The following is a 19928-nucleotide window of genomic DNA, read 5'->3' as shown; positions in this document are numbered from 1 at the left end:
ACAACATTTACATACACATATTTGATTCATTGTTAAAATAATGAGGTAAACTATCATACTTTCAATAAGTAAAAGTACTGATGCAAACAGGTGAAATCAGCTTTTATTTCACTGAGCAGCTCCACTGCTATCAGTATAGTTTATTACTTAGATATCAGTGACAGTCATGACAATAAGAATCCGACTTCCTGGCTCTACCCTGGACATCAGTGACATGTAACACAAATGTTAACCACATGCAAGACAAAACATATAAAGTAATATAAAATGCAAAAAATGTATTGACGTTACATTCAGTCACAAAGATGATCCACTCTCTAACAATCAACTTCCCAGAACATCTTCAACAGCACTTTATGTTATAGTTTTATTTTAACCATCTGGATAGAAAAAGTTTTCTTTCTGTTTGCATTATTAAAAAAAAAAAGATTTTTAATCCGTTTCTCAAGTTTCGAGTGGAAATGACATATGTCCTTTATCTTTGAACAACACAAAAATATTAATGGGTTGATAGAGTGTAACATTTATCTAGACAAATATAAGTGGTAAAATTCTAAAGATTGGTTCTTGTTGTTCACAGTGAATATTTCCTATGTTGTTTATTAGGTTTCTTTGGATTAGGAAAGTGAGCGTGAACTGAGGAAACAGGTTAAAAACCCTTGTCATTGTACAGCAGACAGAATATTTTTTCATCCAGATGGTTAGAAGAGTTTTTAGGGATTCTGCTAATATCCTCAGGACTAGTAAGACTTGTTAAACAACCATTAGGCTGGTAAAGATAATTGCTTAGCTCTGTGATCTAAATGTAATGATAATACTTGTGCATCATGTCCATGTTATCGATTCTCTGAGTGGAGTTTGGTTCAGATGTACAAATCTTTAAAGGCCCTTTTGTTTGTCCAACATACATGGCCCTGAGAGCTCAACGCACTGCAGCTTAAGAAAAGACATGCAAACATACAAAACACAAACAAATTCAGAAAACATATCCATCAATTTGATAACGTATGAGCTGCAAATACTCACAACACAACTGAAGCATTTCCATGGGACACTAAAAGGTGATGAACCTGGCTCGGACGCACTTGCATAGATGTATAATAATATATGTGTTGGCAAACTGATGAAGGTGTTTTCTGAGGTTGTTTATGTTTTGTCTGTTTGCATTTGTTTAGGTGCAGTGTGTTGAGCTCTCAGGGCCACTGTATATACACTAAACCATGTTTGGTTTCTAGAGAATAGCAACAGTGTGCAGAATGATGGATTGACAGACAAGGGAGGTTACTCAACTGATATTATTCAGAGATCATCCACTATTCTGCCATATATTTCCAAGAAATCATGATTATTGTTGTGATAATAAAAGCAATGAACTCATGAGGCAGATTCTTTAGGTTTTATAGAAACAAGATTCTGCAACATTATCAGTTTTCCCTGCAGTTACACGTAACCAACTGATTGGTGTTCAAATTGAGCCAATCTGTCCAGCAGGTGGCAGCCTCAGCCCAGCCTGTGAGTCTGGATACCTCCACTGAGCATGGTGGTTCTGGCTGCATGTGTCTGAGCTCCAGATTGTGGTCTATTTGTTTAGCTCATTACCAGCCAAATCCCAGTCCAATTACCTGCGGATAAACAGGAGCAGAGGTGGTGATATGCTGTAATGCTGTAATTTGACTGATTATCTCCTACACGGCCAATAAATGATGGGGAAAACTGTTTTTTTGTCTTTTCATTTCAGCATAAACAAAGGATTTAAAATGTCTGAGCTCATCAACATTCACTATGCATTTATCTTTTCAGTTTAGACATCAAACCAAAGAGGATGTGATGTCCTGATCAATGATGATAGATATCAATCACAGATATTCTGATCAGCAGGATAAATGGGTCTCAGAGGAGGGTAGATGATTAAAAATAGGAAGGAAAACACTTGAATCTCTGCAAAGTAACAAGCACACACAGGGACGTGTTCTGGTTCAGGGGCCACAAAGGTGGAACCTCTGAACTGACTGCAACTCAACTGAACTGCTCTACTTTTGAAAGATCTAACCTGTACCAAGATTCATTTTTGTATCCTACAGTATTTAGATCCACAGGATTCAGATCTAAAGCATTCAGACACCTTCTCTTTATCTATAACCAAGGAGCCAGTTTCATCCAACAGCAGCATTTTCCAGTTAAACTGCATAATCCCATGGAGGAAGGTGCAGGATGAAGGCTGGGTCAGTGGTGGTGGTGCAGCAGGATGGGTTTTGAGTTTTGTGTGTCTGTGTCCAGAAGGAAATTCAGTATCCATCCATGGTTACCTTTACATTTTCTCAAATCAAGCATATATTTTTTCCACCGGAGTAAAACAGTTCCAGCTCCCCCCGTTCTTCACCGGGGATTTGGGGAAATGAGCCAGAAAACTCAGTTTTACGCTCTGACATCAATAAAACGACACGACTCTCAAAAAATTATGAAAAAGTCGACTTGTATTTGGAACAAGTGAATATACTGTTTATATGATAAATATATCTTATCACTCACTGTCATCAGAAAATTAGCAAATTAAGACTAAATAATTTTGAATAATTCATACCTTACTGTAGATCCTTAGATGTAAATCACTGTTACAGTGTAAGATTAGAAATGAAACGAGTAGTCGATTAATCCACAGCAACAATGTTGATCATCAGTTAATTAAGTCATTTTTAACCAATAATCTCAACGCTGTGAAGGTTTGTGTGACTATATTGATTTATATTGATTTTATATTTATGATTATCATTTACACACACGGGATCTTTACATGTACACATTGACTGAGGGACAAAGTCATCACGACTGGTAGTTAGGGAAGGTTCAGTCTTCCTGTTAATTCTGTGAATGTGGGTGGTTGAAACAAATACGGTACAATTTTAAGGTTCTTATACTTTAGTGTTCAGTATTATTCATTTAGTATTTCCATTTTTGCTACTTTATAGTACCACGACATTTATTTTAAAGCTGTAGTTGTATTTACTTCGAAGAACAGCTTTTCATATTCAAAACCATAATCAGTTCATCAAATATTATGAAATGCCAGAGATTAAACAAATATTATATATAATGAGTTGGCTCATTCTGTGGCCACATGATACTTTAACTTTGATACTTGAAGTAATTTATCTACTAATACTACTGTACTTTTACTTCAGTCATGATTTGAATTCAGGTAAAGGAAAATAAATTCTTACCTTCGGGTGTTGTTACTCTTACTTTGGTAAAAGATCAGAATATTTCACTCAAAAATAATATTATTTTATTTTATTTTGTTTTATTTCCTATTCTTGGCAGTCTAAGAAAGGCTTTAAATCATTATGTTGAAAGACAGAACTAGAGGGGCACTCAGAGAGCGCCAAACAGCAAACTTCAGAGAAAAAAAATCTAATTCATAGTAAATGATCCGGATCTGCTCCAAAATGTAATTGGTTCTCTCCTGACCCCTCCCCCATTCTTCCACCAAGTTCGGTCCAAATCGGTTCGGTCCGTTTTGATTAATCCTGCTCACAAATAAACAGACACGGTGGAAACAACCTATTTGACAGAAACATATTTGATCAGTGTAGGCTTAATTAATAAATGAGCTCGGTTCAAAATAAGTTAAATATTTATTGGGGCTGATGAGTTGGGCGAATAACGAACTCATGACCTCAGTAGCCTATTTACAACACTGGACCCGGTCCTGGTCCTAGTGGGGACCTCATCGTCTGCCGCCGTGATTATCGCTGTATGACTGGGACAGAGCTCTTGTGAAACCGCGCAGCAGCTCTCGGTCCTCCCTCCCTCCCTCTCTCTCTCTCTCTCCCTCCCTCCCTCCCTCTCTCCTCGTCTGCTCCGCCTCATCCTTCCCTCACCGGGAAACACTGTGGGCAGGACTGAACCGAGAGAGAGAGAGAGAGAGGGATCTCCACGACGCTCCACCGGTGCACCACGGGGTGCTCATTCAAACTGACCAGCGCGTCTCTCTCACACCTTTCTCTCTGAACATTCAACACTGAGCAGTCTCACCGCCGCTGACCGTCGGAGCCGGTAGGTTCAATCCTCTCCATCTTCTTGGTGCATTTATGCTTTTTAAGCATGTAAAGACCGGAGCAGAGGTTTGCGCTGAACCCGCAGAGTGCTGCGTATCCCCGGGTTTATCTGGTCTCTGGACCCTCCTCCGTGTTTTCTCTCACATATTGTGAGGCGGGTGGTCGCCTGAATAGTCTGGGTTTTTAAAAGTAGCATGTATTTACATCCACAGATATAAGGGCAATGTCTCTGAGTACAGTGCGGGCTGCGGAGCTTTACTGGAAGCTGCAGCCTGTGGGTCTAAAAGGCTGAAAAGTTTGAATGTAGTTCAGTTCCACAGACTGCAGGATCACTGCCTCTGAGTGGAGGGAAACTTCTTCAAAATGTGCATGAAGCATGAGTTCACATTAGTACTTGATAATTCAACTGAGCCCTTTCTGATTTTAATTAAAGTTTGTTGGACCCTGCCTGCCAGCCACTTCATGGAAACACATGGTGTTGGGAGTGAATTTTAGGTGAATTAAACCAGATTTGTTCGTGCAGCTAGTTGTCAAAGTCAATGCAACACAGAGGATATGTTGACAAGTCATGCTGTAAATATTCTCCCATATCTTCTTCCTGTTTTCACCATGTTTCCCTGAGCCACGGCTACAGATCAGCCCAACACGCACTCCTTACATCTCCAGGCTGTATGCATAAAACAGTGTAATTCAGCGCCACACTCAGATGCACTTTAATCTTCTGTGTGTGTCCATATGTGGCAGAGAGTGAGTGAATGAGCAGAGGAGACTCACAGTGTAATGTGAGGGCTGCTGGTTAAATATGAGAATGTGAGGGAGAGGAGAGAGAGGGCATCAATCAGACAGCTCTGCTCTGTTTCTGCATCTATCAGCCCTTCTGCAGCTTCTCAACACATCTATGTGTCCTGGTCTGTACTGCTGCCGCTACTACAACTTTGTTCCTCCTCCTCTCCTGGATGGATGCTGAACAGGCCGGGGGCCCACTGGATTCAGGGGCCCCTAGTTTGGATGTCAGTGTCAGTCTCGTTGCCTCTGAGTCAGAGGTTTCTGCTCCACACTGACACCATGCAGAATCTCCTTAAAGTCTGTGTTGTCTTGACTTAATTTTCATGTGGCAGTATTGGCCGTGTTTGTATGTTAAATGCATGTCGGAGAATCATTGTCCTTTATACAGTATGTGTTAGAGCTGAGTCTGAGTAGATATATAAAATTCCTGACACGGAAAAAGAATTATTCTGATTGCGATCTGTCTCTTTAATTTGATTTATTGTTGGTTTCTCTACAACATTTGCTCCAGATGCTCTTTTTTTTACCATCATTTTTTATATATGAAAAATCTCTTTAATATCAATATCATGAGATATCTGGATGATGTGCTCTGTCTCAGTTTGTTGCATTAAGTAAAGGGATATTTCTTTTAAATGCAGATAGAACTGCTTTAAAACAAGCTTGTCTAGGCTCCTAACTATTTTCAATTTTTTCATGCACGTCGAGGATCGTCGCTATTCTGATATTTACAGTTGCACATGTTAAAATACAGCAAATAATATAATGATCACAATAGACTAAATGTGCAATCATAGTAATAAAACGAGAGATGAATCAAAATGTAAATTCATTGTATGATAAATTAAGCTGATTATATGAGTCTCTTTGTCACACCTTGTTGAGCAGCAGCATCGTCTGTCCGTCTCCACATTCAGTAACATTTCAGTTCACCGTCAAAATATCATTAAAATATTACAAAATAATATTTTTAATTAATGAAGTAAAAAGGGGACAGTGTGGTTTCATGTATTTTAACCATGGTGTCTGTGGTGAAGGCTGACTGATAAAACTGGGTCACTCTTTGCTAAAGTTAAAGACTGAACTTTTTCTCCTCCTCAAGTCGTTCTCCTCTTCTTTTCTTCCCTCTCTTCACCGTTCATCTTAATTCTTCACTCTTTTTCTCCCTTCATTTTCCTTCTCTCTCTCTTCTCCCTCCTGTCCAGTATTTAATAATAAATAGTACATTTTTTTATTTTATTGTGTAGAAGAATAAATTGTGTCTGTAATCATTTCTTTATCTTCCCTCCTCTTCCCTCCGTCTCTCTCCTTCCTCTTCTCTCTCCTACAAGAATTAAAGAAAAAAAAAAAAAATCTTCTAACAGAATTTTTTTTCAGGTGATATTCTCCATTTATCACAAACAGCATGTTAAATATGTTGAATTAAAGATGATGCAATATGGACACCCAGGTAGCTCACCTGGTAGAGTGCGGACCAGGTGGACCATGTGTTCAGTCCTCACCACAGCGGCTCGGGTTTGAGTCCAGCCCTTGTGCTGCATGTCATCCCATCTCTCTCTGACTTTCCTATCGCTATAGAAATTAAGCAGATATGCTTAATATATATTATATATATATTTGTAGATCACAGTCACCTACATCCGTGTGACCTGTAAATCAACTGTCTGTCACATGCTAGTATGATTTCTCAGTCCTGTAGCTCCACCCCTGATTCTGACCTTCTTTGAAAAGACATTTGTTTCCACAGCAGTTTTCTTTAAAACCGGCCAAGCAAGTTTTTAGTAGTAGGAAGAAGAGTGACGTGAAGCTGCTGTAGCGAGCTGACAGCCCCCTCTGTTGGACAAAACTCTCTCCGCTCAGTTTTTAATTCAGGTTAAAAATGGGGACATTTCTGGGGACAGGCCACCACAAACAGGGACTGTCCTCTAAAAACGGGGGCTCCCGGTCACGTAGTGTTCAGGGACAGTATTTAGGCTAGGTCAGCGGCTGTTTGGCAGCACTCAGAAACCAATGTAAAACCACCAACAGCACATTTACTCAAGTACTGCAATTAGTACTTTTACAGCTACTTTACTGTCGTATTCAGTATTTAGGGTCAGCTGTGTCAGGTAGAGGTCGTCCACTAACCAGAAGGTTTGTGGTTTGATTCTCTGCTTTTCCAGTCCATGTTTAAGTGTCCTTGGGCAAAATACTGAACGCAAATATTTCCGCTGACATGCCATTGGTGTGTGTGTCTGTGTAGAAAAGTGCTATATGTTTGGAAAATAGCTGTGTGAATATGTGTGAATGTGGTTTCCATTGTGAAGCACTTTGAGTGGTCAATAAGAGCAGAAAATCTCTATATAAGTGCAGTTCCTTTAGTATTTTCATTTCGTGTTACATTACACTTCTACTCCACGACACCTCGCTCTGAAGTCTTGTTCTTCTTACTGAACCACATTTATCTGAAATCTGTAGTTACTTTACAGTTTTAGACACTAATCACAAAATAACCAACAAATACATGATGTATTATTATAGATTGAGCTGCTCAGCAATGCAAATAGTTAGACTTAGCTCCTTTATCTGCTGCAGTGTTAAAGTAAGACATACATGAATCCATCAGTGATTATAATTCAGTGATATAATACACATTATTCTTAGTAATTTTACTTTTGGTTCTTTTAGTATATTTGCAATTTAATATTTATGTTTACTGAGGTAAAAAATTGAATGCAGGATGTTTACTGACATACACAGTCAATTGTGGTATAACTATTAGTTAAATGAAAGATCTGAGTACTTACACATTTCAGGTTGAGACTGTGTGTGAGTTCACCAAGATTGGTTATGAGCCAGCGTAGACAGCTGTATTGGTTACATAAAGGTGTAGTGTCACACTACTAATGAGAAACCAATGTAAAAACATGGAGGATCTTTGACCTCTTGATGCAATGAATCACATAAATGAGGATAACTACTCACACCTTTGGACAGTCTCTCCTCCAAGGTGATCATGGTGTTGAACACACAGAAGGTGTTGTGTGACAGTTGTGTGACCCTGCCTACTTTAAACTGGCTGCACAAAGTGAGTGTGAATGTTGGATTGTTTCTGATGCACACAGGACTTTTATAGAGGTTAAGTAATTTATTGTAACTCAAACATGTTGTCTACACATGAGAGGTTTCAGTTGTGTTCTTCACACTCATGCCTGTGTAACAGTGCAGAGGGCTGCAACAAAAAACAGTTGAAGAATGCTCGACTTGTGCCGCAGTGTAACGCAATGAAACCTGGTGGCTAAACAGACACACATCCCTTTACTTTGAAAAGCTCCTGCTGTGTTTCTGCTGTTTACCTCATGAATGTTGAGACGAAAGATAAGATAATGTTCTGATGTAAAATCCTGTCTGATTATATTATAAACCACTGTGGTGTTTTGACAAGCCTTCAAACTCATGGATCTGTTCACGCAGGCTGGACTTACTGGATTGTATTTCACGTCTCACTGATACCTGCAGCAAGATCCCCCCACCCCCACCCCCCTGTTCCCCATCGCAGCCCCTAGCATTGTTTGAACACAGGCCTGATTTCAGTGTGAACGCTTGCTAACTACTGTGACCACGTATCGGGCTGAAACACGTCTGAACCAACAGCCGAGTGAAGATACTGATGGAGAACTATAGCTGCTGCTTGTGCTCAGCTGAGATGCTGTGTTCACTGCACAGCCGGTGTGAACAGTGAGTGAACAATTATCTATATTTTGTTGAATGAAAAAATGTGTTAAACATTTTATTTTCTGAAACTAAATTGTTAAAAATCAAAATATTGTTTTGGTGTCTGATATTGATAAACATGAGCTTCACAGACCAAAAGACATGCGTCATGTGATCCAGATCTCAGACAGAGTTGCGTTCAGATATCTGGTTGGCCAACGTATCTCTTATGAGAGAGCTTTTATCTCTCCTCAACTTTTTATTCCAGTAACATGCTTCTCAGTCACTGTTATTTCCAAAGAATTAAATGACAGAAGTCACATTCAGCAGGTTTTGTCATTGATAGCTGAAAAAAAACAACAAAATGCATAGATTTCAATGTAATCTGTTTAATTTATGTTAAACTTTTCTTAAAAACACTGAATCTAAATAGATTTGATAGGGAATATGAACAGCTTCAGATTTAATAAAATCAAACCACAGCTGACTTTCAGGTGGAATTATCTGACAGAAGAAGGAATAGATTTTTTTGACTTTAGGTAAAGTCAGAGTGAATACACTGAGCATGCTGTTAAAGTTTGTCAACTACAGACCCAGTTGTCCTGTGGAGCCTACATGATCTAAAAAACTGCATCCGAGCGCAGTGTGGTCTCCTCTCAGGATCTGCTAATGCCTTTCTCTGTCTCACACGGGCAGTATGAGAGGCTGTCACTGTCACAACACAGACACATTTAAATATTCATGCACACACACCAGCGTTTGCACGCAGAACACACACATTATTGTATAAAACACATCCATCAAGCATGCTGTGATTTGCCCGTGACAAGCGGCGGCGGTGTGAAGTGTGTATCTGTCAAGTCGGTGTGCTGTCAGCATGTGAGGTTGCAGTGAATGAGGAATCGAGATGGCGCACTGACATCACACGGAGGTCCAGGCAGACTTTGCCAAAGCTGCCAGTCCTCAAATTATCACCTCCGTCTCCCGGCATCTCCGTCGTCTCAGCACCTCTCTGAGGTTTCCGCTCAGTCCCAGCAGTTACCAGAGCCTCTGAAAATGAGCTGCAGAGCTGAGTCGGAGTCTTAATGGAAGACATACGCGTGAAGGCCTCACTCAGCAGGCACTGAAAAGACTTCAGTGCAGTTAAATGAAAAGAACACAGTGTATAACAGTGTGGACAGAAAACAAGAAATATTAAATTAAATTTAAATTGAATTATAATTTGTTTGAAGCATGACTAAAACTGTCTTCAACACCTGGTTTCGTTTAGATTTCTATTCAAGGTGAGTGATGTTTTCAGGCTGCCGGTGTGGCTCTGTTCAGTTTAAACATTAGATTTAACCTAAACCATTCAGCACTTGTCTGTACACTGCCACTGTTTTTGAACAGCATGTATCACTGACGAAGCACATGTGGTTTCCCGTCCTTCTAAAATCTTAGTCTCGTATGTCTGCCCAGTTTTTCATGTATTTTCTTTTAGGTTAGCAACAAAAAGTAGTCTTTTTATTATGACACCCCTTTGTTTCAATGTTGATTAATTCTCATGTTATTGCACATAAGGCCTAAATGTCCGTTACTTTCATTATCAATTCTCAAAAAATTTCATCTTTTTGATAATTCTGATCTTTGACTATTGTGATTATTATTATTTATTATTTGTTAGATTTGTTACATTACTTTAATTGTTTTCTTTGGCTAATTCTTATAATAAAACTCATAGGGCACCACATACTATTAAAGGAAAAAATATTTTAATCAGTGATTCCAATCAGTCTAATATTATAATATTCAACAGTGACAGCAAATCTTGTCATTGAAAACAAAACCTGAACTGAAAAAGGAAAAAATGGCTTTCAAAAATATATTGTGAAAAAGTAGTATTGACACTGAAATAAATATTGGCACTGAAAAAGGTTCCACTGAAAAATAAAACACCGGCATTGAAAAAAAAATCTACAGTCTTACATTGGTCCTCATTCACCAACCGTTCTTAAGAAGAAATGTCTTCTTAAAACCCACTTACGCACTGTTTATGAAGATTCTGACATTCACCAATGTTTTCTTATTGTGGATTTATTGGTAAGAACAAGGTAAGAACAGAATCTACGCACACTCAAAAGTACCACTTATGTACATTTGAGTGCTGACAGGCTTGAGCAAAATAGTTGGTTAATGCGTTTTCTTCTGTTCTACAATTATATAATATTGTATTATTCAAATGACAATAATAGTTTTGTCACTTATAATGATAAAATAAAAAAAACTTTTCTTATTTTACAAAGCATTATGGTCTTTTCAAATAAATGAACGCTACATTAACACTTAACCACTCGTTTGCGTCTCACTTCCTGCAGCGGTACCTCCACTTCAGAACTACTCAAGTTCCTTTTGCGTTTTGATTCCGGTGCTCTGTCTTTAGATTTTCTTTTTTGGCATTTCCTCAACTTTCCCTTATGGTATTGCTTTGTGACTACTGTCTGTGTCTGCACACAACCCTTGAGTCTCAGCCTTTTTAAGGGCATTTTTGGGTGTTTACCTATGCTAATTAGGGCCAACTGGCACACATTTTCAATTTACGAGGAGATTGGCATTCATCAATCTAAGAACACAGGTGTGCACAATTCTGCGGTTTTAGAACACTAGTGAATCTGACGTAGAGTTTTCTTAAGGACTTTCTTAAGAACAACTTAAGGAAGAACTTAAGAAAATACTTAAGAAGATATTGTCGAATGACGCCCATTATTATCTTATTTAATTTTGATATATTTTGTATGAGTTTTGATGGGAAGAGCAAGGAGCATGTGACTTTGATTTTCATGCAGAAGTTTGACAGGACGACATACCAATTTTTCAATGCCATTGTTTCCTTTCTCAGTTCATGTTTTCTTTTCAATGTCAAAATTTTACTGTCACTGTTCTAACACCATATGATCTCTGATTATTACCGACAACGACTGGGTTCAAATAAAAGTAAACTATGACTGACTATTATTTACTAACACAGGATAAATGTAATCATTGTTGATCAGTGGAGCAAACAAACAATATTAACTAATGGCTGATAAAAGCCCTGCACAAAAGCACAATGTGAAGTTGTTGTGAAGAATATGTTGAAGCCATGTGTTGTAGGGTCTGTGGTGATTGCCTATATATTTGTTGTTGCACCTTGTTTTCAGTTTTATTTGAAGTATCTAACATTCACATTATGTCATGTTTTGCATAGTGATTAATAATTATATTATACTATGTTATGTGTATTTTCTCTCTCACCTCCACACCCCACCAGTCCAGTCAGCCAGTTAAATGGCCTTGTTTTTCCTCACAGTAGTCCAGCCCTGTGATGTTCGTTTCATATTCAGACATTATATCAGTATGGTGTCTGACTTCAACAGGTGAGGAGCAGGAGAAATAAGTCCACGCAGCGCATGTCGGATAACATGGAAATTGGAGGCTGTCAGGATCCAACAGTTAGATATAAACAGTCAGAAGTCCAAGTATTAAACATTCAGCTCAGTAACGACGGAAGTTAGGTGGCTCATTGTTGTCCTTTTTTTTTTTGATTGTAACTTTGAGGGTTTGTGGATTTTGATTTGAGAGTGAACTAAATTCACCGAATTTTTTTGAATTTCGTCTATGGGTGCAGTAGTAGATTATTTTTGATTACTGGATTGAACTAAACTGAAGTGATCACTGGAAAAACCCGATCGGGACGGAGAAAGACCTTAATGTATATGCTGAGTTAATTTATATGCTGATTTAATCTATATACTGAGTGGTTGAGTTAATTTAAGTGAAGCGTTTTTTGTTTTGCTGCATTTGCAAATCATTATTAATCTGTGTGATCCAAGTAAACTTAACCAGGGGTCATGTGACTGTAAATATGAAACCTTTGTCAGGTTTGACCTTTAACTAGATTTATTTGTCAACTGGTGTAAACCGGGAAGCCTGAGAAACGGCTACCACATCCAAGGAAGGCAGCAGGCGCGCAAATTACCCACTCCCGACTCGGGGAGGTAGTGACGAAAAATAACAATACAGGACTCTTTCGAGGCCCTGTAATTGGAATGAGTACACTTGGCTGCACGGTGGTGCAGTGGTTAGCGCTGTCGCCTCACAGCAAGAAGGTTCCGGGTTCGAGTCGGCCGTGGGATCTTTCTGTGTGGAGTTTGCATGTTCTCCCCGTGCAAGTGTGGGTTCTCTCCGGGTACTCCGGCTTCCTCCCACAGTCCAAAGACATGCAAAATGGGGACTAGGCTAGTTGGATACTCTAAATTGACCATAGGTGTGGCTGTGAGTGTGAATGGTTGTCTGTCTCTATGTGTTTGCCCTGCGACTGGCGACCTGTCCAGGGTGTACCCCGCCTCTCGCCCGAAAAGATGCTGGGCGGGGCACGAGCCTATGCTCCAGCCCTCCCGCGACCCTAGTAGAGGATAAGCGGTAGAAAATGAATGAATGGTGTAAACCGCTACAGGCTACTCCACTAACAGACCGAGCATCAACCTCCAGGTTGAAACATGAAGCTGAAAACCTGCAGTTTCGTTAATGACCACTAGAGTCTGGCTCCAACAGTGAGTCAATCCCCATAGATTCCCATGTTAAAATGGTTAAAGGCTTAAAGTTATGTATAACTGAGGGCGTGGCCTCTTTGAGTGACAGGGATGTGAACATATGCTTGCCACAAACCATCATACACCGAAGTCTTGGCTCCACCAACGCCCCACCTCTTTGTCCATTTGCGGATTCGCTGGGAGTTAGGGGACGAGTCAGACACTGCCAAGATGGCAATGGTAGAATAGCTCACTCTGAGCTTCCAAACCGCTCTTCAGGGAACCAGTGGGTGACGTCACGGAGTCTACATCCACTTTTTTTTACAGTGTATGCAACAGACACTAAGAGTTCATGAGCTTGAAAGGATGGCTTTGTGTACTTAGTGGTCTGGAGATTTTCAGCCAGAAACCAAAGCCGTTGGTTTAGCCTTCTCTGAGGCATCATGGGTACGTAAACGACAAGATCTGCCATATGTCTCTGCTGTGTCAGTGGATTTTGTTCCTTGGGCACCAATGTTGATTTCTTAGTTGGTGTAGGATGGAGGTGTTGTTTGCTGGTGTCTCTTATAGGTTGATGGGAAATAAAGCAACAATTGGATTTACTGTACTTAACTTTCACTACATAACTGTAGAAGGGATTAACGTAACAACACATAAAAAACAATTAAGAGAGTAACTGCAAACACTGTTTTTATTTCCTTAAGGGGATGGCATGTCTATTGTGGGTGTCATAACGGTTGTTCATTAATTTGGCTCTTCTGTCTTTGTTTGAGCTGGAGAAAGGTAAAATGTATATACACTTTTAAATAGTTTAATCTCAAAGTTATGCTCAAATGTTACATATCTGCCTACGTCAAAACATTAAGCTAGAGTATAGTTGACCACTATCCACAATGGGGATCTTATGCAGTTTGACTGCATCATGGATTCACAGCATCAGTGATCTGAAGTAGAGGAAACCATTCATAAACACAGTACTGGTAAAAATCACTGTCAGCATCAGTGAATGGCCAGTGCCCATGGCTCCTGGAAGCTTTGTTCCAAAAATAATATTAAAGCTCCAGTTTGAACTTCCAATAAGGAGCTCTGTGCATTGTTTATGGAAAATATCTGCATTGAACCTCCACCTGCATATCTCTCCAACTCCTTTGCCCCCAGTAAACCAGCTCCCACAATTTTGCTGCAGTTTCAGCTCTGGCCGTGCAGCCAGCTCCGTGGACCTGGAGGAACCCCATCTTGTCAGCCTTGTCCAGCATCCAATCATTGCTTGCTTGCCAAGAGGAACTCCAGAAGCCAAGCTTTGGAGTCCGGTTTTGGCAACACCGGAACCATCGTCCTCCAATCGATGATGTCATTCCAATGAATTTCGATGGTATCACAGTCCCACAGAGTACGCTAGGAAGTGCAGTTCCTGTCGCCACTGGGGTTCATTCTCTCTTCCTGTTGTTGCAATTTCTCCCAATCTAAGAAGCCAAATCCTAGAAGGTATTGTGTTAATCAAGTTAAAATCTTGCTGAGCACAGAGCTAAGTGACAGACACATTGTGGATTGTGGAGATGATCAGTGATACTAAAGGATATTCATAAAACTCTAACTCTGGCTGGATTCAATGTGATTTATGGTGTATTCAGAGGTGTTATTTTTAAAGTTTATCCATCCTGTAGAGCCAAGCTGGACACTTATCAAATCATCATTTCTGATTTGGCAGTGACCTATGGAGGGATACTCATTCATGAAAACATCATTCTCTGCAAAAGCTGCCATGTATGACCAGAGGTTCAACCAGAGACTGGACTGTTCAGTAGTCCACCTGGCTCTCATAAGCAAGCATTTCACAGGGTATCAAGCTCTCTCCTCTTTCTCTCACTCAGTCATACTGTGCCCCAAATCTGTGGCCATCAGCCAACCACACAAGCCTTTCCCAAGCCCCCAACCTGAAGAGACCCAGCTAATATAGAGACAGGCCTCCAAAATCAGTGTTTCCTAGATTAACCTGCATTGTGAGAAAGGAAAAGAAAAAATAAAGCCATCAACTCTTTTTGATGTCTCTGAGCTGGGGAACTCCCTGAAAAAGCGTCCTGACTGCTGTCTGGTGTTTGGAAGTTAAGGACTTCAAGCAGCAACAGTCGCAGTGGTGGCTATGGCGCCCATATTCCAACACATTATGCATTAGTGGAAGAAAACTAAGCAACATTTTACTCTAACAATGGATACTTTACTTCTTCAGGAAACCGAGGTCACTCTGAACATTGCTACAATATGTCTCTTAAAATGGCCCTAGAGCTGCTGATATTTGCTTTACAGGACAATTTAATGTAAAAATGAGGAGTTTGTATTACTCTATCACATGACACGGTCCAGCAATTTCGATTTGCTACTTCCCCTTTCGATGCAAATACTTTTGCATTTGTAACAGGCTTACAGAGAGAGTTTCTGAACTGCGGTATCGTTACTTTTACCTGAGTAAATTATCTAAGTACTTCTTCCACATCTGAGAATAACGAATAAAGTTACACCTTACAAAGTTATAAATCTGTCTGTTACTTCAGCACCACGGACAGCGTCATGGTTTCATCAATACACAGCACAGTTAGGTTGAGGGCTGGAGAGGGAGGATGGCAGGTCAACAATAGTTAGGGTTAGGGTTCCTCTATTTGAAGAAAAAAATCAGTCCTGCTTTAGGCTATATCATTTCTAGGCATCACCTTAGATAGCAGCATGATGCTGACACTCTCATATCCAGGCTTCTTGACCTCTCTGAATCTGGAGAGAGTCTCCATGATATGGTGTACTTGGATGCCGGATGCAGATCTAAGCTCTGGTTCTGGTCTCAAATGGAATTGCATCTTGTTCTTTTATACAATCTAAACAATCTAGAATTTTCCTTTGCTATTAAGTTACATACAGATGCAGCTGCTTTTGGTCGTGTCAGTGGTTTACTGATGTATGTCCAAAAGAATTGTTCACTAACTTCCTCTACTGGTCTTATGGAAATATACCTAATTGTTATTGCCTTGTTGTCTTTTTTGGGGGTAAACACTGCTCAAGAAAACTCGAATTGTCTTTTTCCCAGTTTGAATATCAGAAATTTCGCCAACTATACTGCAGGCAGCGCCATTCAGGCTGACCTTCCCCCACTCAATCAGACTGTACTAGATTAAACACAGCATCACAAAAACCACTATTTTATATGCTCTCTGCTGCCCACTATATGTGAGCTGGTTTAACTAAGTCCACATTAAAGATATATGATTCTGCATGGTCTCACTTCATATCTTTTTGTGACACCTTCTCTGTAGCTATTATGCCTGTCAGTATCTCCATCATGTGTGCCTTTATACTTCATTGTTTTGAATCAGCCATCCTCCATTAAAGGACTTATCGCAGCCGTGCAGTTTCATCTGCACTGTCTGGATCCATCCAACAACCTGCTTAAAAACCCATCTATTCATCTCCCGCTAAATGGCCTTAAGAGAGAGACACCTCAAAGAAATAGCATATGTCTTCCTGTCACTTTCACAAATGCTCGCATGGTGCTTTATTCACAGTTTTTTATGGGTTCTTCAGGGGTGGCAACTTAACTACACGCATACAATCTTTCAATATTTCACACGACCTCACTATATCCAATATAACAATTCACGATTTCTACTGATAGGAAAGGAACTTCAATTTCAATTTTTGAAGCTAGCTCTGCTTTTTCTCCTCTTGCTTCCACCTGAAAATCTGACCTCAAGCCAGCCCACAAGAACCTCTCTTTGCCACAAAGGAAGGGGAACTCATGTCCTGAGCTTGGTTTTCCTCTCATCTGCTCATTCTCTCAGCATAGCAGCAGCAACAACTGCATCATCCATAGCTCCCGTCTTAGTGTTCAAGGCTTTGGGCTACTGGTCTTCAGCTTAGCAAGAGATATTATGTCATAACTGCTTGTACTTTCTTTATGAAATCACTAGCTACCTCAACTAGCTAGATGTAATTGTTGTCTTTTCATATAATTTTAGTCTAATTGGCTTTCCACTTATGCAGTTAGCTTCTCCTGCTGACTATGTTGTAGGTTTGCGAGAAAGACTGGGGATTGAGAGTGTTTGTGTAACTGGGAAATACTGAGAAATGTCAGGGGAGAGAGGTGGAAGGTTTTATTGATGTAGAAACAACTTGGATAAGTCCAGTGCGGAATTTCTCTCCCAGTCGGACCATGTGCCATGTCTCAATCTGGACACTGGGGGATGTGATCATACACAACAAACATGCCAGAGTTAAATCCCCCTCTCAGTACCATGGATAGCACCACTCAGCCCAGACATGCCACACCACTTATCTATAAACTTGCAATTGTGCAAACGTGCCTTCAAAGTCCATTTCTGATTTTATTGTTGTTTGCACTATAGGCTCTTCCATAGTCGGACTGGCCATCAGGAGCACTGGGAGAAGTCCCATCCAACCAATGGTTTAACTTAATCACTTACTCACTTCATAAACAACTGACAAAAAAATTAAAATGGGGATCTGACCTATGTAGTCCGCACCTCATCTCTACTACAGGTTATAGGCTCTAGGATAAGTTAGCTGCTGCTAACAAGCACAACATACCTGAATCTCTGACTGAGCTTTCAGAAATGTTGTTGCATTATGGGTAATGTAGCTGCAAGTTTTTTACAAGGACATAAAAAAAAATGCATGGAATTAAAAAGGTAACATCTCTGGTTCTGCTGCATTGATTATGATCCTTAATTATAAACTATCCAGTGTGAGTCCAACAATGTTGAAATGCTAAATCAGTGGAGTATTCTTTTAATCTCAATTATATTTCATTCATTGGGATAGTTGTTTAGCCTATAATCTGACAGGAAATGTATGCCAAATTCCCCAGAGATCAAGGAGACATGTTGAAATGTCTCACTTTGTCTGATTAACAGTCAAAAACTGGAAAATGTCCCATTTACAATCATATGAATCATCAAAAAAAGCAGCAAATCCTCACGTTTGAGAATCATTATTTACCTTCTAAAATTAATTAAAACTGATTCATCGACCATTCATTTCCATCTTTATCACAGCCACGTCATGTCTGCTGTGTTGTCTCTCAGGTGCAGAGGAGCTGTAAAGAAGAAGAAGAGGAAGGAGGAGGTGATGTCCTCACCTCAGCTCTCTGAGACTATGAGCTCTGTGACGTTTTGAGTCCGTCACAACGCCTCGCAGCAGCACCTCCTCAGGCCATCACCGTCCACTCGCTGTCATAAAGCAAGAACAACAGTAAGCTGAACTTCCCACCTCGACACCTTGCTCTCCTCCACCTGCTCTGCTCTGGTCCCTGTGCCATGGCCTTTACCCTGTCAGAGATTATGGCAGCAAGGCGGCAGCAGTCGCAGGCTCAGTCACACGCCCAGCGGGGCAGCAGGACGACGGTGGAGGTCGACGAGTACAGCACCAACCCCACTCAGGCCTTTACCTTCTACAACATCAACCAGGGACGCTTCCAGCCGCCACACGTCCACATGTGAGTACACATACAGGCAGCAGGGTGGCTAGTTAAAGGAGCATACTGCTGTCATTTACAGTTATGTCACATTTTAGTTTCCTTTGATCATTCTCCTGTACTTCCTCTGTTTATACCGCCGATTCATTTTTCATTGTTACTGAGATTCAAACCAGAGGTGACCGTTTTCAATGTAAAATACACTGAGAAAATAAATATCATTCTCATGTCATTAAATACAGAGCTGGTGACAGGATATGGTTAGCCTAGTTTAACATAAGGACCGGAAGCAGGGAGAAACAGTTTATGTAAATCTATATGTCAATGTTCTTACTTAACTCTCAGAAAGACAGCAAGTAAGGGGGTAAAACATTAAAATATAACCACTGTTGTCAGTTGGTGTTGAGTCCCTCCAAAAACCCAGTTTAAATTTTTTTTTCTTTTTTTCCATCCCTTATGGGTCCATAAGACACGAAAGTATAGTTGCAATGGTCGAACCAACGGGATATTTTACAGTTCAGTCCTAACGAAATATTCTTCCTTCTGTCTCAAACTTCACAAATAAAATCCACTATAAGGCTCATTAAACCTGCCGGTCTGCAGAGGTGAACAAGGTCAACAGCTCGATGACTGGAGTCACAGTATAGATCCTCTTGGTCAGATATTACTCTGATACAAGTGAAAGTTGTTCAGTCACATTTTGACTTGATTTTAAAAATTATTCAAAGAAAAGTATTTTTATGTCAACACATTGTTGAATTGTTTCACATTTACAGAACCTAATTACTCTGAAACAACCTGCTGAGTGACTGATTGACTGACTGACTGACTGACTGTAGAACCTGTTGAATAAAAAGCATGTAGAATATAATACAAAGACTGAAGACATGGTCATAAAAACAAGTGAATAAACAAAATGAGCCGTTGTTTTTTTTTCTTATTTCTTTCTTTTAGTCAGTGATGAAGTCTGGTTGTGGTAAACTCAGCAAACATTTAAACTAAATTAATCTTTCTTTATTTTCCAAACCTTCAAACACAGACTTCAGATCAGACCATGGTCTCTGGGGAAGAATCTTCTGCCTCATCTTTATCTGACGTCGCATCATTAGGACACTGACAGGTTTAAACATGACTGACAGTGGAGGAGTTGGCTGTGATTGTTTTTTCTCCTGAGATAAACTCAGTGTATGGTCTATCACATTTTTCAAAATAAAAGAAAACTCATTCACTGACTAAAAACTCTGCTTCAAAGTAGTCCATAGAACTGTAGTGAAGTCAAAAGTACAATATTTGTCTTTAAGTGTAGTGGAGTAAAAGTTTCCAAAAAAAACAAACTCAAGTGAAGAACAGATACTGAAAGATACATTGAAG

The 19928-nt window shown here is 39.9% G+C and overlaps 1 protein-coding gene across 1 annotated transcript in view; it reads left to right on the top strand.

The window, feature by feature from the left end:
- Window positions 1-3625: 3625 nt before the first annotated feature.
- The window catches only part of mpped1 (metallophosphoesterase domain containing 1), a 97499-nt gene continuing 81196 nt past the window's right edge, over window positions 3626-19928 (top strand). The window contains exons 1-2 of the mRNA XM_056368026.1: window positions 3626-4053; window positions 18169-18578. Coding sequence (XP_056224001.1) covers window positions 18400-18578 — 179 coding nt within the window. The 5' untranslated portion in view covers window positions 3626-4053; window positions 18169-18399. The remainder of the gene's footprint in view (window positions 4054-18168; window positions 18579-19928) is intronic.

Source organism: Seriola aureovittata, chromosome 22, assembly GCF_021018895.1.
Source record: "Seriola aureovittata isolate HTS-2021-v1 ecotype China chromosome 22, ASM2101889v1, whole genome shotgun sequence".
In the NCBI taxonomy this organism is placed as follows: domain Eukaryota; kingdom Metazoa; phylum Chordata; class Actinopteri; order Carangiformes; family Carangidae; genus Seriola; species Seriola aureovittata.
The sequence above is the reverse complement of the archived record's forward strand: the minus strand, read 5'-3'. Positions and strand labels throughout refer to the sequence as shown.